The sequence below is a fragment of the Copadichromis virginalis genome, linkage group LG7 (assembly GCF_057382275.1).
Source record: "Copadichromis virginalis isolate Kocher_CV1m ecotype Utaka linkage group LG7, C_Virginalis_male_GT1.1, whole genome shotgun sequence".
NCBI classification, from domain to species: Eukaryota; Metazoa; Chordata; class Actinopteri; order Cichliformes; family Cichlidae; genus Copadichromis; species Copadichromis virginalis.
The window spans coordinates 67,399,138-67,426,940 of record NC_140624.1 but is presented as its reverse complement, the minus strand read 5'-3'; the positions used below and the strand labels follow the sequence as shown (position 1 = coordinate 67,426,940).

General features: G+C 42.9%; 2 protein-coding genes across 2 annotated transcripts; one reads left to right on the top strand and one right to left on the bottom strand.

The window, feature by feature from the left end:
• Positions 1-312: 312 nt before the first annotated feature.
• Positions 313-18,966, bottom strand: gan (gigaxonin). The gene is made up of 13 exons (XM_085464896.1): positions 18,779-18,966; positions 17,893-18,116; positions 17,655-17,769; positions 17,212-17,562; positions 16,912-16,980; positions 14,586-14,737; positions 10,350-10,471; positions 10,134-10,246; positions 9,031-9,180; positions 7,378-7,514; positions 5,837-5,971; positions 4,707-4,816; positions 313-4,618 (listed from the first exon to the last, which is right to left on the bottom strand). The coding sequence occupies exons 2-13, from the start codon at positions 18,075-18,077 to the stop codon at positions 4,446-4,448; spliced, it is 1,812 nt and encodes a 603-aa protein (XP_085321022.1). The 5' UTR covers positions 18,078-18,116; positions 18,779-18,966; the 3' UTR covers positions 313-4,445.
• A 766-nt stretch (positions 18,967-19,732) lies between these two features.
• acd (ACD shelterin complex subunit and telomerase recruitment factor) lies at positions 19,733-22,688 on the top strand. The gene has a single exon (XM_085464895.1). It carries the CDS (start codon positions 20,040-20,042, stop codon positions 21,711-21,713), a length of 1,674 nt encoding a protein of 557 aa, XP_085321021.1. The 5' UTR covers positions 19,733-20,039; the 3' UTR covers positions 21,714-22,688.
• Positions 22,689-27,803: the final 5,115 nt, after the last annotated feature.

The window sequence follows — 27,803 nt, the reverse complement described above, 5'->3', positions numbered from 1 at the left end:
CGGAATGCGGACAACTTTGTGCAAATTCGAGTTTTAGAAATGAACTTTAGTGCATCGCGTACATCTCGAGTAAGAAAACTTGGTCAGGCACAGATCGGATGCAGAACAGGAAAAAACACCAGCCTTATAATACCAATGCAAATACTCCGAATGTGCTATTGAGCAATGCAGTCAACCTAAGCAATAAAAGGTGTTATTAAGGAGCTTTCAGCATCTCTTTGCACGATACAAAATGAGCAGCAGGAAAGTGACTAAGCATGTCGCTCTCTCTGGAGGCTGAAATGAAATAGAGAAGCAAATGAGACAAAAACATACAGCTTGACCACCAACAGTTTTAATTCCTCTGACGTAAATGAACGACACTCATGGGAAACATCTTACAAAACTTCCTCATGCACCAGTTACAAAAGTACAAAGTGAAACAAGACTCCCTCTTTCTTTCACAACACAGCTTTGGTTATCTTCAGGTTAGACGGCCATTATTTTCCCTTATGTTTCCCAGCACATCACAACAAAGACAGTCATGAGGTGCGAACACACGAGAGCAAGTGCTGTTTCGTACACGGAGCAGCTTGGAAACCATATGACTTACTTTAAATGTTAAGACACGCTGGAATGTTACAGCTGGGCTGTCATATCAGAGCTTTCTGTCCAATTATGGCCTTTTTATGAATTTCAGATAGTGTGAAAAAACAAAACAAATGTGTCAGATGATGAAAATCAGACGGTTTAAAAACCTCTGTCAGCTCCGTCTTTCCTCACGTCTATACGGGCAGAAACGCGGCCACAACAGACCCATTTACGTCCGGGTCGAAATAAACCCGCGTTCTTTCTTTAACACCACTGATGTCAACAATCCGTTTACAGCACAAAACACAAACCGTTTCATTGTAGTTGTTGCTTCATATTCGTCTGTGTGCCTCACAGCCTGTTGCACCAGCTGTGTTTAGGTTTGCACATTTCCTGCCATTTCTTTTAGCGATTTTGCAATTAGTCATGGTAACGAGAAAGCACACCCTCTATCACTTCTTAAGTTTTAAATATCAGGAGATAAAAGTCATTTGCTCCTTATCGGGTCCTAAAATTTGATGAATCCAACTCTGATAAACTACAATACACGACGTTGTGACAATGAGTCGTTGTTTCTTTCACCGAAAATAAACCCTGAGGCAGAAGCAGCGTGTGAAACACTAGATGCACCCTCACTGCTTCCATGGGAAATAAGCGGTTGAGCAGCCTGGTACTGAGAGTCAGATGCACTCGATTAACTGATCATCTGCAAGTGTGCAAACTTTGGCAGTTTGCTGGTCTGTTAACACAATACCAAGGAGGAAAGACATCAGCAGTGACCTGGGTTGTGAGGTCAGACTCTGCCTGTGCTGGTTTCCTCTTATTTGTGTGTTTATATGTGCAAAAGCCACAACCAATAGAGCGTTCGCTCTCACAGCATCATACAAAGGATCGTCCTGAGAATCAGGACAGAGCGGAGAAAAAAGGCATTATTCCCGTTTAATCTGGAATAATCTACAGAAAGAGCTGACATTGTCAGAAATGTAGCTCTTAATGATCTGCTGTTGCTCACTTGTCTGTGTGGAATATTGTATTTGTTTTTTACTTCTTATGTGTCGTAGTTGTTGTAACCTTTGTGCAGGTCTCTCTTGGAAATTTTCATTCTCACTTTTCATAATTTGAAGTCCAAAAATTCTACATATAAAGATTTGGTCTTGTTTTACAGCCACAGAAAGCAGATTCAATCAAAGTCCAGACCTCAACCGGACGGAGGTGTTGCGGTGGGACATAAAGGTGGTTCTAGAAGCTGCTGAATCACGGCGTCTTTAGGATTTCACACACTGCTTCTGCTTTTTGGCTTAGATTTAGTTAAATAATGTCACGATGTAATGTGCCCTGTGTGGTTGTTCATCTGTGGCTGTTTAAATCCTTTTAATGTGATTTTTATGACGTCCTCACACGTAAACCCTTTGAATTGACAGAAGGTGCATTATTTATTATTTTGTAGCAAATTATTTCGATATTTAATCCGTTATTGTTGAGCCAATAACTATTTTTAGCCAACTGTTACATATAGTTGATCATTATCGAAATGTAATATTTAGGCCCTTGGAATCACTGTCATATTGAAACAATCAACTCTTGTGTTTGACAATTTATTATTAGAAAAACGTGTAGAGGTGTTAACGAAGGCGACTAGAGCGTTCCCCCCAGACTCTGAAGACTTTTGTAACATGGAGAGCAAATAAATGGTAACTGAACGTCTAGATATGGGCACCGCAACCTCCATCGAGAGGTCCGGCTTCAATTCATGGAACATGACCGCTCCAGGTGAGGGGAGCCTTGCAGACAGCTAGCAGGTAGGTCGGTCTGTGTGGGGGCCAGAGAAGTCGCGCCTGTATAGAAAACAGACACTGTCTTTGTGTAGGAGGCTGTAAACGTATTTATTTCTGCTGTGCATGGGGACAGTTTAACCTGCGAGTCTGGATACTGACAGGAACTGATCCGAGGAACCACAGATCTTAATGTCTGTGTAGGTTCTCAGTCATCCAGGTCACGGTAGTCTGAGGAGCTTGGACTTCTTTAAGTTTCCTGAAGATGTTTCACCTCCAAGAAGCTTCTTCAGTCTTCCAAGCTCCTCAGACCACAGCTCGTAATACTGATGGACTGGCTTCATTTTCCAGCCCTGGAGGTTGCTGCTTGGTAATAATAGAGAGCAAAAAAACAAACAAAAATAAAAATGAGATGACATTTTGCATATATTTTGGAATAAATAACAATAAAAAAAACAGGAGTGTTTTTGTTAGGTGAGCTACAAATGCTTGTGTAGCAAACCAACCAGTAACAGTGCAGCAAATAAAGGCGACCAGCTGCAACATATCAGTTTATACCAAATTACCGCTTGAACTGATGCTGCTGCTATATTTATGGTGTTGAAGTATTAAATATTTATGTTATGATAAATAATAAGCTTACAAAATAAAACAGACGTGATTCCAACTGCAGTCTAATGCAAGTTTTTGCACAAGTCTTTAAAACCTGACATTCTCGCGTCGCTTCAAATTGAAAGAGTTGTGTTTTGGCCCGGGGCGATCGGCCCTAACGCACACTGCGCTGCATGAACAGGGCATTTTGTAAGCGCAGCCGCTGAGTGCAGGACAGACACCAGCAGCTGTAACTCGCACAGAACAAACGGGGTCAAGAGATGCCAAAACTGTCCTGACTGTAAAGCCAGGTCAGAGGTCAGCAAAGCTGCAGCACATCCAGTAAATCACCAGTGTAACGTGCTCTGTTTTAGAATGGACCGGCCCGGACCAGCTCAGATAAAAAGTGATAATCCATTAAAGAGTTTGTGCTCCAAGAGGCAAACGCTGAAATCAGCACGTGGGAACGTTTCTGTGAATATACGGAAATCAGGTGCCGTCGCCAAAAGCAAGTCACCCGTGTTCGTGCATAGTTTGGAGAATTCCACGTGGCTTTTCTACACCGTCTGAGCTGCACGCCATAGTTTTTAAAGGACACAACTGCACTGCGAGGGCCTCCAGTAACGTCGACAGTTTCCTGGAGTTTAAGAGACATTTGTGAAATCTTTGGTTGTGGATTCAGAACTGTGCTCCTACAGCTTCCTGTGCAAAATCATTTTACTTCCTTCTTCTAAACTGTCAAACTGTGCTGGTCACAGTTTTTGCTGTGACCAGCACATGCCAAACAGAACATTATCCATCCACACACACGTAAAACAAACCAGCGTGTGAGGCTTAATATGCATGTGACTGAGTCAGCTGGCAAGTGTCTAATGCGTTTACCAAAAAGGCAGCTGATTCCTGCTGCAACTTTTCACTTTGCTTTCATGTGTGACTCATCCTTCCCTCGTATCTCTACCACAAGGTGACGTGTGCAAAGTTATCATGAACTGGAACGTCATAACGGTGATAATAATGGGATATTTGCAGCCTTGAAATGATCTAGAGTGATCCTTTAATAAAGCGGCACCACAGCGGGCCTCGCTGCCTCTGCAAAAACTGTGCCGCGTGATTTCTAGTGTAATAAAGGGGTAGTGACTGGTGTATAATGAATCCCCCGCCAAGTAACCGAGAACCAGAAAGCATTCAAAGTGAGCAATGTCCTTTAAAAGAAAGTTGTAAAAAAAGGATCCCACACTTCAAAGAAAATAGATTTAGATAAGAAAAATGTCATAAAACCCATAAAGCTAAAAATGTGTTCAGATTAAAGTCCATCCCATTTGGTCAACAATAAATATACATCAAAAGGGTCGTGAGTATAAACCAATGACTGGAGTCGAGATCTTCAAAGCGTAGCGACTACAGCGCTTTAGTGTTTGTATATAAACTCAGACCTACAGCAGATAGAGCGTACCAGTGTGCAAAAGTGGAGACACATGGAGCCGGGACAGAGCTGCCGGCTGCCGTCTCGGCTCAGATTCTGATCCGGAACATGCCCTGACTCAGCTGAAGGCGGAACAGTCGACAATTGGCGATGCGCAAGTTGGCACAGGCCGTTTTGGAAAGGTCGCTGGGTAACATCTGCTTGGTGCGATGCCACGTCCCGGTGGTGCGCCGGAACTCCCGGATGTAGTCAAAGTTTGTGCCTGCAACCAAAGGAAGCGAGAGGGTAACAGGATCAAACACTGAACATCCTGAAAGCCCAGCAGAGCTGTATTTAATGTTTTCACCGACCTGTGTCCAGGTCCCCCACCACGTAGATACTGGCTCCAATGGGCACGGCGCCGTAGACGAAGGAGGAGCTGGTCTGGATGCACAGGTTCTGGTCATCCAGGAACATCCACCTGCAGCAGAACATGTTTCTTTTCTTTTAATAATGCAATCGTAAGATTAGCCACACGTGCAAACTGTAAGGTCAGCTCTGCTCATCTGTGCAACGATGTGCTGCAAGTTTAAAAAGTGAGGTTCAAATGGAGCGCTATCGTCCAAATACACACAAAATAAAAGCTTCAACAAGACTTTCAGCTGTCACTGGAGAAAGCATGATGCCAAAAATAAAAGAAATCAATTTAGACTTGAGGAAAATAATTGTTGATGCTCACAAAGCAGGAAATGGATATATAAAGTTATCACAGCGTTTCCTGGACAGGAATAGACTGCAAGAAACACAGAAGAGACGCCTTCAAACCAGAACGAAGTGCGCTGAAGACAACCTGGAGAACGATTAAGCACGATTATGAGATGAACCTAGAGCCAAAGGGAGAGGCCAAAGAAAAAAAAGAACACTGTCCCCATAGTGAAACACGGTAGTAGTCATGGGAGTATTATGCTGTGGGGATGCTTCAGTGGAAGTGGGGATTTCATCAAGGTGGACTCATGACGGAAGGAAAGACGTGAAGATTTTGAAGGAAAACTGGGTCTGGGTCATTCTGACTCAACAAGGGAACGTTATTGACTCACACAAAGACCCGATCAGAAATCTGTGGGGTCAACAGAACTAGGGCTGGGCCATATCATACCGTTCACGGTAACACCGCTATAATGTTGGGCAACGATTAGAAAATGAAATATGGCGACAGAATATGGGTGAAACGCGCAAGTGCCTTTGTTTTCATACGCACATGGCGGAGAATGAGAAGGGCGAAAGCGGATCGTTGAATGAAACCATGAACCAGAATTCTGTGAAATCTTTTCAGTTCTGTGTGCAAATTAAATAATGGAAGCATTCAAAATAAAACTGTTAACAATTCCTTGCCCTGTTTAACAGCACTTGGGAAAGCGCTGAAATATGACAGCACTTTATTGCGCCAGCACAGTTTACGTCACTGTGGCTGCGTCTGTGGTTTTAACGTTTAACGACTCACCTCCTCATCTCGTCATGGTAGAACTCAGACTTGCAGGTCGTCATTTGTCTTTGCTCGGGGTTGTCGTTCTCTTGGCTTCTGACTCCACCGAACACGTAAAGCTCCTGACCGATGCCGCACGCCACCGAGCCAAACCTGAGCAGCACAGACATTTTGAGGGTTGACAGTAAAGCGGGCTCCTCGCTATGCAATGAGTTTAACAATTCATTTAAAGATAATAAGTAACGAGTAAATTAGGGTCATACGGGAGAGATCTCTTCCCTTAAATGGGAGTTTTTCCTTCCCACTCTCGCCAAGTGCCGGCTCAGAGCGTCATCTTATTGCTGGTCTTTACTTTACAAACGTAAAGCGCTGATATTTCACTATATAAATAAAACTGAATTGATCTGAATTGAATAATTAACGTTATAAAAAGGATGCATGTGACCACGTACACCCCGTGAAGCCTCGAGGACCTCTGTTCAAGAATACAGAAACACTGCTTCTCTCCACAACTCGAGGATTTATGGTCGTCTGTTTTTAACTACAGAACTTATTCAGTGGTTAACTTTACTGACGTTCTGAGGAAGGTGGGAGACCAATGTGGTTTCAGCGCAGTGACACTGGGTTCGTGCCATCGCTGCCTTTTGGAGCATTTTTAATGAGACAAATAACCTGGCTTGCCTCGAGCAGCTTGCTATCATTAAGTGACAGCTTATTACTCGACCCTCACTCAACTTTGGGATGAATAAATATTTATGTCATTTTGTCTTACATAGAATCATTTCTGGAACCAAAGGGTGGCAGGTAAAAGTTTGAGGATCCAAAATCCGTAAACTCATGGGTCACATTGCAGAGGCCTGGTCCAGCTCTTGAAATACATTTATTTAATTTATTGCTTTGCCTTTTAGCATTTTTTAGTTGAATTTCAGTACAATGCCACGGCTGTGAGAGGGTTGGATCCTCAGCAGATTCTGAACATACTGTGGGCAAAAGCGCAGTTGCAGCAGCGGTGCTTAAAAAGTACAGAAAAACCAATAAGGAAATTCTGCAGACGCCCACAGAGAAGAAAAAAAACCCTCATAACAGCGCATAATGAAACCAAAACCTGTGGATGGATGAAATCCACATGAGTAGCACAGACGGGTCTAGCATGCTTGGTGTGGATTCAGCAATACGAAAGAGAAGGTGTGACACAACTAACGCACAATAAAAACCACAGTGTTGAATGTTCTGACTCAACAGCTACACTTGCTGAGCAAGTCAGTGAAGCTGTGATGTTAGATAAAGTTAGTCAAACTGAAAATAAAACTTCCAGATTGGGAAGAATGACAGTGACTTATAGAGCTATGTTTCATTTCCTGTTGTGCAACATAAACTAGTCCAAATTAAAGCAACAACACTGAAGTTAAATGTTAAGTGTTGCACAGCAAGTGTGCATGCAGTGAGAGAACCCCCCCCCCCAAAAACAAGCTGACTGCAAAGAAAACAAAAACGTCAGGACTGTGAGAAAACACCGACTTTAACGTTTTAAGATCACAGACAGCAGAGGCTGTGCTTACCTTCTCTCTTTCAGAGGACACAGCCCCGTCCACTGCTGGGTTTTGGGGTCAAAGCATTCAACAGAGTCAAACAGCTTCCCGTAGGAGCCCCCACCGATGGCGTAGACCTTCTTATTCATGGAGGCGTAGCAGCCGACCTGAAGGAGAAGACGGAGACGATCGTACAAATCAGACGAGGTCAAAGCGTCGTCCAGCCGTCGAGCTAACCAAATATTTCTGTCACTGATTTTATGTTGTTGTTGTTTTTAACATTTCAGAACAATGAGAGCTGTTCTGCTGAAGTTACTGCTGAAGACGGGGTCATAACAGACCACCAACATCCAGTCATTAATCTAAGGAGAATCGAAGGAGATCTTTGTGTTGAACCCATGTATGGATACAGCTGCCAAACCAAATCCCAAACACACACTTTAAAAATATAAATAAATTTGTCCAGAATCGCTGCGTGACATAACTGCAGGTCATCTTTTATATACAGTTTATAGACAAATCCTGTTACTCAGAGTTTTACATTCAGTCATCAAAGTGACATCCATCAGTTTGAGTTGAATTCCAGCTTGAGCAATAAATCGTTGGCGTACACAAGTGACGACAACCGTAGTTCCAAGCGCTCCGGGTGGTACAGCATTCCCAACTGGAATACGGGTCAAATTCCAGCCTATTCCAAAAATAGCTAAACACCGAGTCCAATACACATAGATAGGGGCATTGTACTGGGAATTCTAGTGCTGACGTTACTGGAAACATTCACAACCCATCCAAGCTAAATGTGAGACTGTCATCATCTGTTCTCTTTTTCTGGTCCTTCCTTCAAATTTAACAAGAAGCTGACCTCATGCAGCTCTCTGATTGGTGGTTTCAGACTCTCGTGTAAGATGACAAATTGCTGACGTTGTCACCCATCATTAACACTCAGCAGCCAGTTAGCTTCCGGTTCTGCAGAACAGATGAGCTCAGACGGAAAAGCTGTAGAAATGCTAAAAAACTAACTACTGATAACCCAGACCCACACCCAACTCACTAAAAGCATCGATTCGATCTGTCGCACCACTTCAGCAAACCCACATTTAGACATTTTTTCCACCAAGTGGTCTACAATTATTTCATGGTGTTATTTTGATCGTTTTAATGGCGGGATGACACGCAGCAAAAATCCACAGTAGAACCTGAGCCTGGCAGTTACATGGGCAGCACCTTAGACCCTTATTTGTTTCTGTATTTACTTTATTCCTTTGCTTGCACAACATTTAGTATTTGTCCTGCTTCTATTTATGCAATTTCTGCACTTTTAACATTTTCTTTTTGGGCATTTCTGTCATGTTAATTTTATGTTTAATTAATTGTTCAACACTTACGTCAACATTTATTTATTTTAATGTCTGTTTTTATTTTATTTGATACCATTTAGATATTTTATATATCTAAAGGCATTTTTCAGGGTTACAGTTAGGTTGTGGTTAGGTTTAGGCATTTGTTTTATATGGTTAGGGTAAGGGGCTAGGGAAAGCATTATGTCAATTAGATGATATGAATACCCGAGGTAGAGGTGTGTGTGTGTGTGTGTGTGTGTGTGTGTGTGTGCGTGCGTGCGTGCGTGCGTGCGTGCGTGCGTGCGTGCGTGCGTGCGTGCGCACGCATAGGTGAGGGGGTTACCTTGCGGATCATGGTCATACTGGTCTGCATTTTCCAGGTATTGAAGTAGGGGTCGAACACCTCGACGGTGATCAGCCCCAGCTCTTCACTCTCTCCACCAAGAACATAGATCAGACCATCCAGCTCCACCACACCGAAGTTCTGACGAGCCTGAGAACGTCAGCGGATGTTAATATAATCAACCACCACCGCCAACAACATCCCCCAAGCTCAGCTGTGCGCTCAGCCACAAACAAACACCCTCCTGGGGTCTCTGGGTGTTCCCACGTCTGAGTTCCAAGTTCAGATGTTTCATAAATGCAAAGCACAACTGGGCACAGCTGGGCGATTTGTGGCCCGGTTTGTTTGCAAAGGGGGACTTGAGCTTAAATCAGATACGCTATTAGAGCATACCAAAGCCACGAAGAGTACCGCTGGTGACGTCAGTTTTTCACACAGCTGTTTGTCTGTGTCAACACAAACGCAGCAGTGGGATCAGACCCCATGACTGGCTTGAAGTGTATTATTTATTATATTGTTTTCAGACTGTGTGCAGTGCTCCTGTGCCAAATTCATCTCGGTGCAGCAGCTTTAATAAGCTGATGATCTGCTGGTGGAGCTGTCGGGGCCCTTCCCCTAACTTCACCTTCCAGCATGTTTCCGCCAGCTACTTCATATCAGGAACTTACTAATGACAGCAAACTTTTATTAGTGAATGACATCACTTTTCTGGAGAACGATCGTGCGCTTTGTGTATCATCTGCCTTTAACCCTTCAGCTGTCAGGGAATTTTTGCAGCACTGCTGACACCTGATGGCCATGAAGTCAAATATAAAACAATATGGCAGCAACATATCTGCTCTACGTCTGGTATATACTGAATATTTATGTAGCCAAGCAGCACGAATGATGGTTTTCATACCTGTTTAGTGTCTATCTGACAGAAAAGCACTGAGCAGAAGGAGAGAGTGTATCATATGACATTTGCAAAACACTGCATTCTGCTGTTTTTAATACAGCATCCCTATTTTGCACTTTTTCTGCACACTCACACAGGAGTTTACTTCTGCCGTTTATCTGTTTATGGGTTTCCATGAGTAACTGTTTCAGAAACGTGATCCTACCTGTAGCATTGGGGGAATCGGGCTCCAGGTGTTGGAGTCGGGGTCATATTTCTCTCCACTGGCCAGGACTGCGTTGTGTTCATCTGTTCCACCCACCACGAACAGAAACCCCCCTGACCAACAGAGACAGCCTTGCTAATGACACACCTGCTAATGTCTTTTACTGAACACAAAGCGTTTTATTACAGACATGTAGGTGCGGTGGACTGCACTGACCGGCAGCAACCAACCCATGGCCGAGGCGGGCGACGCTCATTGGCTCCAACTCTATCCAAGCCTGCCTGTTGGCGTCATACAGAGGACACATGCAGCGCGACGCAGCTGTCGGCTTCCTGGTTCTGCACAGAGTGAACGCATCAGATCAGACAAAAGGTTTTCCCCTCACTCTGTTCAGACAGGATGTGAGTCGGCCTTCCCGGTACTTTTACTGAAGACCAAGTGCACACAGGAGACCGAGAACAGGCTGCCTGTTCAGACCTGTTCAGACTGCATATTTTTAAATGGTAAATGAACTGATACTTGTAGAGCGCTTTTCTACTCTACTGGAGTACTCAAAGCGCTCTATACAACATGCCACATTCACCCAATCACACCCATTCTCACAAGCACTCTCTCTATACTTAGTGCTTTCTAAGTACATTCACACACATTCATACCCCGATGGTTGCATTGGAGAGCAACTTGGCAACTTTAGTATCTTGCAGACTGGAGGAGCCAGGGATCGAACCACCAACCTTCCGATCAGTAGATGACCTGCTCTACCTCCTGAGCTACAGTCAAAGTATGATTTCTCTGCAAACAATTGATTGTGTTGCATAAGTTCAATTCAATTCAATTTTATTTATATAGCGCCAAATCACAACAAAAGTCGCCTCAAGGCGCTTCATAGATACAGAGAAAAACCCAACAATCATATGACCCCCTATGAGCAGCACTTTGGCGACAGTGGGAAGGAAAAACTCCCTTTTAACAGGAAGAAACCTCCAGCAGAACCAGGCTCAGGGAGGGGCGGGGCCATCTGCTGTGATTGGTTGGGGTGAGAGAAGGAAGACAGGATAAAGACATGCTGTGGAAGAGAGACAGAGGTTAGTAACAGATATGATTCAATGCAGAGAGGTCTGTTAACACATAGTGAGTGAGAAAGGTGACTGGAAAGGAAAAACTCAATGCATCATGGGAATCCCCCGGCAGCCTACGTCTATTGCAGCATAACTAAGGGAGGATTCAGGGTCACCTGGTCCAGCCCTGACTATATGCTTTAGCAAAAAGGAAAGTTTGAAGCCTAATCTTGAAAGTAGGCCAACAAAGTGAAAACTACAAAACAATATAGCTTTTAAATGGGTGCTTAGGACAAAGCCTTTAGAAATCAACTAACAAGAACACACTAGATCTTCTTGTTTGAAGCCAGAAAGATCTGTTGCAGAGTAATTGTAGCTCCAGTACTAGAAAAAAAGAATTGCCTGAAAATCATTTCCTTCTCCCTGTACAAGTTACAGTAATCTGTATTTACTTTCATTAAATCTCTGACAGTTTTCAGGAAACCAGACAAAAAGTAAGTATTTATATCTACTTATATAAATACAAGTAGATATAAATCTCCCTAAACCTCACGCTGGATTTGGGAAGGTTTTACATCAGATCCCCTTCCGGACACAACCCCAAAGGGCCGTGTGTCAGATGCAGATGGAATCGAACCATCAACCATTTGAATGTGCTAACCAGTACACCAGGGGTGCCCAATCCTGGTCCTCGAGAGCTACCGTCCTGCAGCTTTTAGATGCATCCTTGTTCCCACACACCTGAATCAAATGAATGGCTTGTTATCAGGCCCTTGCCAAACATGATGGCATGCTGAAGAGATCAAACCATTTGATTCAGCTGTGTTGGAGTAGGGATGCATCTAGGGCTGCTCAATTAATCGAATTTTAATCACGATTACGATCTGGGCTTTCAACGATCATTAAAAATGACTGAGCCGATTATTAGCCCCTCCCTCATGCTTTACTCTCGCGCTGCTCCATGTGGCAAATCAAGCGCACTGCTCTGCATTTCGAACACGCGTCACAACAATTAAGAGGACCCGAGGGAAGCTCGGAAAGCTAAGCAGAAGTTATTTGGAGAGGAGTGGACTGCCGTTGGTTGAAAAGAGAGGTAAAGAAAAAAAAAACTTAAGTGGTGTGGAAACATTATGGGTTCGCGGAGTCAGACGTGGATCAAGTAGACACAGTGTGTAAACTTTGTTATGGTGTCGTAGCTGCACCACAGAGCAACACTGCAAAGTTCACATTTTTCATTTATTTCTTATATTGCAAACATTTGCACTGTTATCAGTATTTGCACACTATTTTATATTATTTTTTAAAGTCATTATTCAATACATTGTTATTGTTAAACCTTTAAAGCCGGTCAGAGCAGCATGCTCGTTTTGTGTAACTATTTTTAAATCCCTGTAGAACCTGAACGCTAAGCTAGCACAATAAATTTTTCTCCATATGAAACCAGAGGAGTTGTACTTACATCTTATGCCATCAGCTTGTCCTCGGTCACGGTTTCCTTCCACATATAGCTTTGCAAAAATTGCATAAAAAGAGCTTGCAGGAACAAAAACATAATATTCCAGAAACACGCTTTGCCGATCCGATCAGCTGTTCTTAACACTTCCCACATTGAAAAAGACGTCAACGTGAACTATCGCAAGTGACGTCATTTTTGCGGAAAATGTAGTTTTTTACTTGTAGGCCTTAGAACTCGAATTGCACTGCTGGAAATAGTTTATTTTGATGCACATTCTTTGCAAATTTGCATCATAGGATTGTTTTTTGTTTTTCCTGCAGTATATAAAAATTGCTGTATCTCCAAAAATAAAACTATGAAGACACTCAAAATAAATTTCCTGTTGTTGTAAACTATTTTTTGCAACTTTTTTGTATTTAAAGTTTTGAGGGATAAACCTCTTAAATTTCTCCAAGTAGAAATATATGTAAAAAAACCAAAAATGATTTTCAATTTTTTTGTAGTTTATTGCACTTTTTTGCAATTAATGTAGTTACTATGGACTTAATGCATACACATTTTTAAAATATGGGCTATAACAGTTGTATTGATGTATAGCAACTTGAAATGCTCCCACAAATGGCACTACAGCATGTAAAAAAATAATATAAGCTCTGGCGGACGAAATAAATATCGTCAAATAATCGTGATCTCAATTTCAGTGAAAATAATCGTGATTATCATTTTTGCCATAATCGAGCAGCCCTAGATGCATCTAAAAGCTGCAGGACGGTAGCTCTCGAGGACCGGGATTGGGCACCCCTGCAGTACACTATAGAGCCACACACAAAATATTAAGGAGGGGTTAACCCTGCAAAGCCTGAACCATGAAATAACTGCCAGAAAAGTCTTTTTGAAGCTGGAGTGTTTATTTCACCTTCAACGCCATCGCACTCATCACACCCCAGACACAACCTGTTCCAACTCCTTCCCTCTAGTAGGCGCTGCAGAGCGCTGCATGCAAAATCAAGCAGACATCTGTACAGTTTTTATTCCCACATTCACTCTGATCAACGCTCACGCAGAGTCTGTACTCATACAGCCATCATATCAATCACTGCAGTAGCACTGATGTCGTACAGATCAGGGTTTTTTAGGAAAAAAGAAAAAAAGTCACAATAAAATTGTCTTATCAGATTTATTAGCTTCCTTAAGTATCTGAGCTTTTACGTAATTAAACAAAAACACTGCATCAACCCACCGCACCTCCACCATGACCTGAACTAATCTCAGCTGAGATGGTTTGGTTACAGGACAGAGTGAAGCACACTGTGAGATTTCAGAGGCATTCAAAGTTCAAAGGTGATAACTGAATCTCAAAGTCTACGCTATCTGCTTTGTTTCCATGCTGCGTCAGTCATGATAGCATCTGAAGGACACAGCACACAAACAAGCTTCTGCTGCAGCGCTCAGCTCAGTTTTACTGCTTCAATCTTTTTTTCCCTCCGTCAGCTGTTTTTTATTTCCTTCCAACAAGTGCTGATATACCTCCCACCCCCACCTTTCCTTTCTTCGCTCAGTAGACGCAGGTTGTAGCTGTGAAATGGTCATCCATTCATTCTGACTGTGTCGGAATTTTGTCCCAGGCTATCTTTGTTGAACACTGTGACACATGGAACCAACATTTCATAGTCACAGGCAAAAATACCGTCATGGTTATTTCACGTGACTCATTCTTCCAGAATGGCACAAAATTACACAATTTACACTCGAGTTAAGGCCGGTTAGTTAAGGTTACTTCAGTTTTGATGTCATCAGCCGACACTGAAGAATACAGTACAATAAATAAAGCATATAAATGGTAATGTATTTGCAGCCAAAATAAATGTATGAAATAAACTTCTGTTTCTTTGCATGAAGCCCAAACAGAACAAAACAAAGTTGGCGAGTGCGACTTACTTGCGATCCTCACCTCCAGCGATGACGATACACTCAGAATACCCTCTGGGTTTGAAGGCAGCGAGCATAGCCTCCCCCTGCAGCTGACCCTGCGTCAGCACCGGCTGACAGTACTCTCTGATCACCTCCCTCATCAGAGGTTCCCCCATGGCCTGATGGGATACAACGGTAGCACACAGCGAGGTTAGCTCAAAACTTATATTGCATTTGTATGTTTACAGCAGACTGAGTAAGCCACAGCTTTCCCACATAAAGGTGGTAATCAGCAGTTCCTCCCGCACTGGGATGTCACTAAAAGCTTTTCAGGAGAGTTTGCATGGTGAATGACTGCGTGTGAGGATCACTGGCTCACACACAGCTAAACTGTCCATGTCTGCAGGTGGAGGAGATGTACCAGGTGAGGCTGAAGGAGACAAAGTGTGTGTGTTTTAGCCACTACACACACAGCACTCATCAGTATACTCAGTTATCAATGCTCAGTGTTGTTAGATGTTGAAAACAGGAGCCACTTTGTTCTGAAATTCTCTGCTGCCATTTGATGTTTTCTCAGATTTAAAACCATGGTTCATTTGTCAGTTAGCCTTGCTAACACGGGGAGAAAGAGACTCATTGTATTCACACTTAATGTTGAAGAAAGGCAGCCTCAGCCTGCATTTCAGCTGTTACAGCCTTTAACCTGAGCTGTGACGCTGTCATTATAGCCAAACGATAAGCTGGGATCAGAATCCTAGCTCATAAAATCGAATATACTTCCTGATTCTTGTTAAAGTTTTCATGACATACATTTACATTGACACTAGGGCTGGGCCATATTATACCGTTCACGGTAATACCGGTATAATGTTAGGCAACGATAGGAAAATGAAATATCGCGATAGAATATGAGTAAAACGCGCATGCGCAGTGCCTTTGTTTTCATACGCACATAGCCGATTGTTGAGTGAAACAAATGAACCAGAATTGGTTTGTAAAAATGGTGCAACTTCAGTGATGTGGAACTGGTTTGGTGTTTGTCCGTCAGATACACGACAAAGCACATTTTTTTGCAGAACATGCAAGCGGCCGTCGTTATTGTCGGACTAAGATGCTCTTAAATCTGGGAGTAATCTGGGTCCTAAACTCCGTATGCTTCAGGTCAAACGAACACTGCAGCATCACTGAGAGTTAAAAACTGTCTAAATTCTTTCATCTTTAATAAAACGATCAGCATTGCTGCTTTACCAGGTGTAACTATGAAGTTTAACTTCCAGGCATCCATGAAAACAAAAGTTATTACATTTAACGGAGTTAGAAGTTAGCAGGAAGCTAGCGGAAGTTAGCTCGCTAGTTTCGCTAGTTACCTAAGCATGATATAGCATGTTCTGACTGAGAGATTTCTGAAAAAAATCAAACGTACAGCTCTGCTATCACTTCCAACATAAATGAAGACAGGAAACTAAACAGCAGTGACGTTTATAGGGTTACTGAAGTTGGGCTAGCTGGTATTTAATGATGTGCTACGTGATCGCTAGCAACACAGCTATGTTAGCATAACATAACAGTGAAGCTGGAGGACGAACACTAACACTTTTCCACTTATAAAAGTTAACGTGAAGGTTCTTCATGGTTAGAGACAAATGCAATCGCATGGCAGGATGCTGTAAACGGACCAAACTTCAGTCAGGAGAACAACTGAGATAATCCATCCACAATACGAGGTTCGTCATTAATATACTGCAGCAACATGGGAATAGAGCCGCTGCCAGAGAATTCAACATTAATGAATCAATGTTACAAAAGTGGAGGAAGCAAGAAGAATGAGTTTAATAAAGTTTGATTTATCTGACTGCTTTGTTTCGCTTAATGTGCCTTATAATCCCGTGCACCTTATGGTCCGAAAAATGCGTACTGCACACTGCAGTTTAATGTTGCAAAGCACCTCTTTTTAACTTCAGTGGATATTATACATGGTTATGCTCAGGATATGTCAGCACATTTCTACTGGAAATGCCTTTTGGTTAAACTTTCAGCAAGGAATTTGCATTTGCACTGTTACATTTTTATAAATCTTTAATGTACATAAAAACCAGCTTCTTGTTTAAGTGAAAATAAATGGAAGGTTGTGTTTTTGCGCTAGTAATGTTGTGGAGTTGTATTTTGTCTCGCATCAATTATATCGTCAGTTATATCGTTATCGCAAATTTTCAAATATATATCGTGATAAATATTTTTGGCCATATCGCCCTGCTCTAATTGACACAACAGTTTTCAGTGTAACATTCACATCCAAACACGGTCTCCCTGTGCCTGCCAGTAGCAGCTGGTAAGAAGTATTTAGACTGTTTACCTGCTCTCTCAGGTAGCTGAGATCCAAACCCTGCAGCCACACGGCAGACATCACTTCCTTCATGCGTACCTGCAAATTCATATGGGATAACAGTTTTTTTTTTTATTCAGTTTGAGCCAGCCCTTCAGTTTTATATGCATAAAAAAGAAAAGTGTTTATAGTTAGGTAGTTTAGAATTTAATAAGAAAAACCACTCATCAGTATTTTGTTGATATGAAACTAAAGCTGGACAATGAGACTCGCCTCTGAATGCTGCAGGTATCTCTGCAAAAAAAGAGAACATTTTCCAGTGCTACCCACCCTGCGATCATCCGGGTCGTGTGCGAACCACCGCACCACGGCCTCCAGCACATGCTTCTCGTTGCCCACATTCAGCTTCTCCATGGACAGCACCTCGCAGAGCCGGTCCGGTGGCAGCTCCCTGAACTCCTCAGTCAGCGCCACGTCACGGAAGTGCGTTTGCAGGAACTCTGTGGCGACGTAGTGCACGTGGTAAAGGCAATAGTGCAGAGAGAAGAGGCGGATACCGATGCAGTTCTCTGCAGTGATGCAGCTCTCCAAGAACTTGCAGCACATTGACTTGAGGTCGGTCATGAGGAGAAGGTCGGATGCCTGCACCATGTCCTGGATGGTCTCTTCTCTCAAGGTGATCTGTGTGTGAGGTACATATGAACAGTCAATGAAAGCCACACGCTATTAGGATATCAGCAGGTCACTCTGCTTTTTAAAACATCCCCACTCACTTCACCGCTGAAGATATAGTCCAGGATTTGTTTCATGATGGCCATAGAGACCCCCTGCAGCTCGATTCTGTAAGTAGACCCATCTTCCTTTGGAGGGTTGTAGTTCAGCTTGGTCCTAACAGGAAGTAAAGCAAGAATCATCTGAGTTATAGCACTGCCACTAAATAAAACTGGACACGCCCTTGTTGTCCCTAGCTGGTGTTTACAAACAGTTCGATATGTGCTGTGACTGACTGACCTGATGTAGGGGCTGGCAGCAGCCAGGATATTTTTCTGGACAGGAAGCTCCTCTCCGTCCACCACCAGCAGCGCATCGTGGAAACTTTGCTCCTGCCAAAAGGTGCGAAGGACTCTCAGGAGTCTCTGGGAATGTTGTGGATCCGAAACCTTCGAACCGGGCTCATTGGAGGCAGTGTCGGGCATGTCTAGGCTTGCGACAGCCCGAGGACGCACAGCACACTCCTGCCAACATAGTGTCAAACTGAGCTTCTTCAAACAGTACCACCTAATGTTGTCGAACATACGATGACAGTAATGCACAGTTTACGGCACTAAGTAAAAGAAAAGTGGTCCATTCTTAAAATCGAGTTTCAAAAGTCTCAACATAAACTCTTCATTGCGAAACTTTTTTTTTTTTTTAATAAAGGACTTCTCTGGAGTGGCTAGTCCTCTGCCAGTACAGCGAGTGTAAACGGGCCGCGTTAGCAAAACCCAAACGTAGCAAACATATCATGCTTTCAGTGAATCAATTTAATGCCGAATATTACGGAAACACCCGAGGACCCATGGGACCCAATGATTTACATTTATATATGTTAGCGATCTTGACTGTATCGAGTCTAAACTTGAACTGATATTCCTAAATGAGGTTTGGCCAGTAAATGCTAGCATAGCACCAAAACAACCGACATGTCGATAAAGATTTCCCGTGATAAAGGAAGGACAACGCCGCCATTAACGTTTTTTTTTAAGTAACATCGTTACATGATTTTAGCAAAATGTTTTTGTAAATGAAAACTGTGGAGCTATGTTTACATGGGGTTCCGACATGGACTGTTTACAGTGCATGCAAAACCTGAGGTGTCATCCTTTCCTTTTACTGATTACAAATTTAAGTATCTCACCTTAAGACTGAAAAATGCACCTTTCTCTTCTGGGCACAGGGCGTACCTACACTACATGAATTACTCATCCACCCTCTCTGATCACTCAGGACGAAAATTTTGGAAGTAGACGTCAAGGCATGTGTTGTGCTACATTCAAATCTTGGGAAAATGTGGTAAATATGACATCCATCTCGAATATATGTGACGATAATGGAGAACGTACAACGGAGAACATATCTATTTATATTTCAAGCCACTATGTTTTGAAAGCTTTCATAATAAAGAAGAAACCACCTCGGTTGCTTTAAACAGATAAAAAAAAAGTTAACACAGCCGCTTGCAATGTATTTTGGCGACACCACCTGAACGGAGCATCAGGGCGGAACGCGTGCAGTTTAAAATGTGTGCAGCAACAGAACAGCTGTGAATCAAACAACCGATATAAATATGTACATTTGGTTTCTAAAGACAAAAAACATGTTACATTTCATTATGTATTTTATTTTAGTTTTCGCAATGTCTTTTATTTTTTCTGACTTTCGTAATGGACGCTGATTGGTCGGTTTAGAATTTACGACCACACCCATTCCCTTATTGTCACGTGTTTCCACACAATAACTACGAGTTTGAAGCACAAAAAACTTCAGTTTGTGTAAAACGGCCGGCTAGTTTTAATGCTCGAAGGCGACCCGAAACCAGGAGGGTAATGCTGGAAATTCTTTGCAGCTATTGGATTCATGCCTGAAAGCATAATGGCGGATGTCGTAAAACGTGGCTCATGGTCGAAAGAAAAAAAAACTATCCCCGACAGAATGATGTCAGTCAAAGTTTCTATACATATTATTAAAGGCATAAACTCGCTATTTTACCCGAGTATTTGGCTTCGACGGTTTAATATAATTTAATATAACTAATATGACTAATGATTAATATATATAATTCATCTTCTTGTTATCGTTCGAAATAAAAATAAAACGATTAACTTTTGCGCTTTTATGTTGAAGGAGCTGCTGTTCTCTGTCGGTAACTTGACTGTCGCCGCCATGACTGCAGACACGCGCAGAGCGGAAGTGCACAGAGGTTACAACGCTGATCAAATATTTAAGCTAAGCGAGTGTCCAGCTAACGTGGCTAAAATATAAATGGCGACATTGCGAGAGACGAGTGTGTGGACTTCACCGAGTCCCTGCTAAAGTTGTCACTACAGTGAGGATGTGGTGGGAGTGTTCTTCTGACTGAGTCTCGTAACTGTTCTGCGGTACGGTTTAAAACTCCGGACATGCCTCGGCTTCCGCGGAACAGACTGTCTCCATGGATAGAGCGGCTCATCTTGAGCTACGGCAGCCAGGAAGAGCAGCAGGAGGAGGTGGGCAGCAGGTTGAAGGCTCATGTCATCGGTGTGGGTCAGATGTCCCAGTCCCAGGCGGGGAACACCGAGGGCCCCACCGGGTTGCTCTTCCTGTCTGATGGGGTACTCCAGATCCCAGCCGTCCTCACGGCGTCAGCCTGGGAGCATCTGCAGGAGCAGGAGGACCGTGAGTGCTTCAGCAGCCTACTCAACAGCACGGTTTGCATCCAGGACTACCGGCTGCAGTTCCACATGGCCTCAGAACAGACTAAATGCAGGTTCTTCCTATCAGTCGGAGAACTAGCTACAACCGCAGCAGGTCCAGTTAAAGACAACACTCCCTGCTGCACCACCCTGTCCTCTGTCAGGATGAAGATCTGTAAAACGTGGAGAGCTCTGCTGGGTCAGGAGGACTCTCAGAAGAGCCAGTGTGAATTTGACCTATCCCAGCTGCTGGGAGAGTGGCAGCACGACTGTCTGCAGGCTGTGCTGGAGGACGTCAGGGAGAAGCTGACAAGGGGACGCGCCGCGAGCCTGCAGCCCTCCACCTCCACCTGTCACTCCACGCAGACCTGCTCTAGCACACGCTGGGATGTGGACAGGATCAGATATAAGGGAGAGAAGTGTTTCAGTGTCCCTGTGAAATATCTCCTTATCCCAGAAGAAGACTCTCAGCAGGTCCAGACTCTAAAAAATGCTGAAAGCAGCACAGAGAGGATGGAGGAGGAGAATATACTGCAAGTCTGCAACCCTCCAGAGACCACGCAGCCCTCTGTTGATGATACACACTGGCAGATAGTTCAACCAGCAGCTGTACAAGGAGTTTGTGCATCCAGTGACAGCTCATCTCTTCCAATGGAGGACAGCCTGCTCCACGAGGATGTGATCACAGGTGGGACTGACGAGCCTTTGTCCAACCCGTGGAACATATTTTCTCCTCCTTGTATCTCCTCATCTTCTTCGGATGCATCTCCAGAAGCTACACCAAGCATCTCGCCGCACCCCGCCTCTGCTGCAGAATCCAAGCCTGATCCCGCCACCAGCACGCAGCTTCCTGCCCACCTGGTGGAGTCCAGCTACTTCCCACCCTACCAGAAACAGCTGACTGCCCTCCCCACCACTGCCACTTCCTCTTGTTCAGCTTCAGGCTCCATGATTGCTCCAGAAATGGAAAATCATCGCACCTGGACAGCACAGCAGAGCCTCCCACCTGTGGACCGAGAAAGGGAGGAGACAACTTTGACAAGACACGGAAAAGTTAAGAGAAAGCAAAGCGAGTCCACACCAGAAGCCCTCGACACCTCCACCTTGGCGGAGGACAAGGAGGCGGAGCTGAGCAGCAGTCCTCCATCGTGGCTCTTTGACACTTCGGTAGGAGGCTCCAGTGCTGAAGACGGCAGCAGTCCTAAACGGGCTTCAGGGAGTGTCCCGAGAAAAATTCCAAAGGTTCATCGCGACGGCAGGCCGTTCTCTTACTCGTACCGCGTGTGTGGACAGAATCTGCAGGACTTCAGTCGCTTCAGAATGACTGAATCTCTGCTGCACTGGGCTGTGAAGTATCTCGTGACTCCAAAGCAGACAGACAATCCTGCAAACGTAGCGTGAGCGGGCCTAGTTTACCTCTCGTCTGTCTTTAGTTCTGTTCTGGTATTGCTTCAGTTTGTCGGTTATGATGGTGTCCTCAGGCCGCTCTGATGGCCATTTCTGTTTGGGATGGTTTGGTTTATCAAACGAAGGTCCACATCAGCTGATGAGGGAATTTACAGCTGTTATTTATTTAGCTTTTATGAAGATTTCCTCATTTTCCAAGAACAAAATAAAAACAAAGTGCTGGCGTTTCAGTCAGAGCTTCCTAATTTAATGAGAAACTGATCTGATTTTGGTTTATTGAGCATATAAGACATCACCTTGGCTTGTAGGAAGTTAAAACTTAATTTGATTTATTTTTTTCCTGATATTTTGTATAAAAATTTGCAAACAGAAGAGGTTTGCATTTCACAAAAGCACATGACAGCAATGCCAAAGACACCGCACCGAAAATGTTTTGCACACACGGTCGATGTTTGTTTAACAATTTTTGGTGAGCTCTACACAAATAACAATGTTAAATCATCAATAAATACAATTACTGACCGAAATAAAGCCAAACGGCAGTTTTCTTTACACCTGAGCAGGAACGCCGTGCTTACACCGATGCACAAACTCGTCACACACTGTGAAACCATGCTTGTGTTTCATGCTGTGTGACGCTGTCACGGGTTAAAAATGAATATTTTCTCAGCCTCTAGATGCTAAAATGTCCAAATAAAACACGTTTGGAGTCTCGTTTCAATCATTTGCTGTTAAATGTTCTGTAAGTGCAGAGGTTGTGGCTTTGCTCTCTTTTGTGATTTCAGACCTTTCCTGTCTGTGATTAATGGAAATGTCACACGCTGCAATATTCAGCTGACATTAGTTTGATGTCAGAAGTCATCAGCAGCTGTTTGATTATCCATGAAAGCAAAAATGTAAAATATTTGATTGTTCCACATTTTGATAAATGAATATTTGTGACAGTTGAGTAAAAATCTGCGTTTTAAACTCTCCCCCCCCCCAGTTTTCTGTTTTTCAGACAAAATTGATAAAAGAAAAATAAAACTTGGCAGATGAATGAAAAGGATGTTTGTAGTTTTCTCCATAGAACCGCCTCATGTCTCAGAGCATCGTTGGAGCTGTGCTTTTGTGTTTTTTCATTGTTCAGTGTGGAGATGATTGGAGCAGTATTAACAGTAGAAGCTCAGTTAGCAGCTTTATTATCTCACCTGCAGTAGAATTCTTGGACCCAAACCTCAGTCAAAGTCATCATATTTGTAGAAAACAAAAAACTAGTAAAGCTGCATTAGTAGATATTTTTCTTTCTTTTAAACTTGGCAGCTTTTCAGTATCGATCCAGGCTCTCATGCAGCCATATTTCATGTTCTTCATCAGTATGAAGGCTCATAATCCTGAAAATCAGACTCCGTGTTTATTTCTGATCAAATATTCTGATTTCCTGGTTAAAGGTAAAAGAGTTGTTCTTTATTTGTCCAGGAGGTGTCGCTGAAGACCGTGCTTGTTAAAGTCGAGCTGATGCAGCGGTTCAGTAATGCGCAGGTCAAAGCAAAAAATGTGAAGTGAACTAATCAAAACCTCACAAAGTGATGCTGGTAGGCAGAGGAGGGAGTTCACATTTCTCTCAGTCGAGACTAAACCTGAGTTTTTGCAGAGCTGTGCCTCCTATACGTGAGTATTTACTGTCACTAAAAGAAAAGGCAAAGAAGAAAACAATGTTGCCATTGTATGGAAGTTTTAGGAACTGAACAGTTTATGATAATAAGGAAATGAGAACAACCAATAAATAAATAACATACACAACTAAGTAAGTAAGCACCACAATTCAGCAGCTTGTAGAACCACCTTTGACAGTAATAATCTGAAGCAATCATTTTTTGCACGACCACAGCTCACATCATCGTGGAGGAATTTTGGTCCACTGTTCTTTACATCGTGGCTTCAGCCATCTGAAGGCCCACCACAGCATCTCAGTCAGGCTGAGGTCTGGACTCTGGGCCCTTACAGCAGGTCGATTCTTCTGGTCTAAGCTTTAGCTGTGGGACAGACGGGCTCACATCAGCCTCTAGAATACTTTGGCATACAGAGGAGTTTGTGGTCGACTCAGTGACATCAAGGTGCCCAAATCATCAGCTCGCCACCACCGTGCTGACAGTCGGTATATGTTTGTGCTGATAAGCTGTGTTTGACTTTCTCCAAACATCGCACTGTGCATGAGGACCAACTCGGCAGGAAACAGTAGAGGTTAGTTTTTGTTCATTTTAACAGGTGCCAAATAAATCAGATGATGGGATGTTTCAACAGAGGAAAGGATGACTGAACAGGATACAGACCCAGAGGCACAAGAAGTCAAGGAGCCCTGGTACAGAGAAAACTGAAAAGAGATGTGCACAAAAAGCCTCAAAATGACCAAAGTGAGGAGAAATATTAACAGAAGCTGATGCACCAATGAGTGTAAACAGAGTAAAAATGATCAGAAAAAGGTGCAATGTGACCCCCAAGAGACTGAAATGATGAAAAAGAGATAACTGTCTCCCCCTGGTGTCTACAAACAACCAGAGGCTGTAACTGTGAGAGGGCTATGCACACAACCATTCAGTAAACTGCATTTTATCAACACCTTTTTTTAAACTTTACTGAGTGTTCTAGATTGTTTTTAATTATCTGAAGACGACATAAAAAGCTCATTTTGCTCGTATAAGCAAATAAGAGGTGAGAAAAGAAACAATTTATTTTGGTTTACAGCAATTTGTGAAAGAAAGAAAGAACAAAAGGAAGATTAACAGCAGTTTCTGTATAACCACTGTGTAAAGAATGGTCACGTTTTCTTTTCAAAAACACAAAAATGTCTAAAGTGAGGAAAATGACACAAATGCAACACTGCAAATAGATGCAAAGTAACTAGAAAAGACACACAACACATCCTGGTATTTATTAGCTCCACCGAGGAGGTTATGTATTTGGTAGCATTTGTGTTTGCGTCATTGTGTTTTGAACGAATGACCTTTTAGAATGGGGGCGTGTTAACAATCCTTTAAAACACAGATGTCAAACTCCAGTCGTCGAGGGCCGATGTCCTGACACTTTTAAATGTCTCCCTGCAGCAACACACCTGAATAAAATTAGGAGGTCATTAGCAAGACTGGGCTGCATGCTGAGGTGGCAACCCCTAACCTTGCTCAAGTAAATTTACATAAATGTAAGTTTTTGGAAAAATGCACTTCTAAAAGTACTTTTATTGCATCATATTCATTCATTCATGAGCTGCTGTAACATGAATTAAATGGCTGAACTGCCACCTCAGCATGCAGTCAGGTCTTACTAATGACCTACTAATTTTATCCAGGTGTGTTGTTGCAGGGAGACATTTAAAAGTTTCGGCTCTTGGGGACTGGAGTTCACTACCTGTGCTTTAAAATGTGGCTTAACTCCACTGAGGTCTTCAAGGTCAACTTAATGATTTATTGGTCAACAAGCCCAAATATTATGTAACATCTGAACTCTGACCTCTCCTCCCCCTCTCTACAAAGTACAACTTCTTAAAGTACGTTTAAAAAGAAAAATGTAAACTTACTTTTCCATCCACTTGTCCTTTTCAGGGTCGCTGGAGCCTATCCCAGCTGTCATAGGGCGAGAGGCAGGTTACATCCTGGACAGTCTGTTGCAGGGCTAACATATAGAGACAGACAACCATTCATATTCCCACCTATGGGCAATCTGGATTAATCAATTAACCTACCCCCACAAACTGCATGTCTGTGGACAGTGGGAGGAACCCACGCAAACACGGGGAGAACATGCAAACTCCACACAGAAAGCCCCGGCCTGATGGTGGAATTGAACTCAGGACCTTCTTGCTGTGCAGCAGTGCTGACCACCGTGCCACCGTGCTAGCCTTCAAAGCAAATACTGCAAGAGACAGCGCCTCCTCTCTGGGTGCTTCCTGTATTAGCTTTGCTTCATTTTCTCATTTTGAAGTTTTAAAAGCTTTCGATTTTTTTTTATGTGTAAAAACAACAGCTTTTGTTTTGCTGAATGGTTTCTTCTCTCGTGAGCCTCCTCGTCTGTGAGGTCTTGGCATCTTGCTTCCTGTTTTAATTTGAAGGTTAGATCTTCATGTGGCTTTCAGTGCTTTTGCTTCCATTCTTTTTTCCCCTCCCTCATTAGTGACTGACTGACTTCACCCACTCCTTATTTCACTCCTCTGCTGAGAAGAGTATTTCATCTGCGTCATTCTCCTCAGTCTTTGTCATTTCTACCGTCTTTGCTCTCCCTGTGGTTTGGAATTGTCCACTGAAGATGTGTTTTCTGAAATCTTGTGGTCGTTAAGGTGCTTTTTGACTTCCTGCAGATTCATTCTAGTTTTTTTCTGTTCTCGTCCTTCAGTTTCATCAGCCTACAGGTGAAAAACCGCTGCAAACAGATACAAAGTGTCTGCAAAGACACCCAATATTATAGCAAAGATGAACATGCAACTACATAGCAACACAAGCCATTTCCTGCATGTTGTTCCCCTTGTTCTCTCCAGCAATGAAGGATAAAATGCACTAGAATAAATCTTTACAAAAACCCAAATAAATACAGATTAAAGCTAATCTCAGTCTGAGATCATCACTGGAATCTCTTTTTGGTCTGGGACTAGGCTTAATCCAGGTCTGGGAGACTGGCTGAAACTGTGTCATGGACAATCCTGACATGGAAAAGATCGTAAAGCAGAAAGCAATCAGAAAGGAAAAACAAGTCAGCGCTCTGGCACCTCACGTCTAATAATCTGTTTCTAATAAAGCGACCCTACAACACTGAGTTTGGGGAGTCAATGCTCCTGATCTTTGGACACACAGTGCTGTTTTTGTGAACTCTCAAATAAAGGTTGTAACAGCTGGGCGACTGGGTGACATCACTGTCAATAAAACATCATGCTCGTGCATCTGCTGCTCGAACATAAAGTTGTAGATATCAAAATGCGTCCTGCAGAATTTCCACTAAAATGTCAGATCCTGAATCCCGCTCGCCGTGGCCTGCACTCGTCTCATACTTTCATGTTAGTTTAGTTTAATTTGCTAATGAATCACCGTCTGCTCAGAGAGAAACAGAGAAAAGACCAACTTCTGAGTTTATCCACTGAAAGCTCCAAGGCCTTAATGTAAGCAGGAGCCAGCTGTGCGCACTTGTAAAGTTGTTATAATCCTCCTCTGACCTATAAACAGGAAAATACATAATATAAAGCATCATGCTCACATCTACAAATAATACACTGTCCATGTTGTCCTTGTAAGGCAATACAGTCCCGAGTGGCTCCACGAAGCTTCTCCAAGGACAATTAAAGTCGGGTTTCATTTTGTTCCACTTTCATACGGACACGGTCAGAAAAGAACCTGAAGAAGCTGCAGTCGATGTGAAAACAAATATTCATTCAGAACTTTTCCACAGAGCAGAGAGTTGATTTGGTCACATCTGTAGGAGACATTTCAGTACTTACACAATTGTTTTATATGATTATACGTTGCTATTTTAATTCTCTGAGCCCTTCAGATTTTTTTAAATTAATACACTCTTTATCCATTATTATATAATTAGAAATTTTCATTGAGCGTTGTGTTCACCTCCCCTTATCTTCATGTTTAGTGTGAGCGTTTGGTTACTTCCTGTTTTACTTTGAAGGCTGACTTTCACGTGGGTCTTGGGTCATAGTCAGATACTCAAAAACAAAACAAAACAAAACAAAGAAATAAATGAAATAAGAAAAGAAGATACAAAAATCTTCCCACATCCTTTTCCTACTCAGTGTTTCCTTGATGGAAAACCCTATGAGGTCAGAGGAAGGTGTGAAGGAGACCTCATAATGACAGAACAGCGAGCCGTGGTTCTCCTACACCGGCCTCCTTAAACTGATGACGGATGTCTGACACGTTGAAATGATAATTTCCAGAAGATGAACTACAAAATTTACATTTTACTTCACGTCAAAAAGAGACTCACTTGTTAAAATTATCACTTAGCTACAAAATTTAGAATTTTAAAGGAAATACATGTACCTGAATGTAAAAAAGAATATTAATGATAAGGCTGAAAATACAGTGATGAACTTAAATAATCAGAAATGTG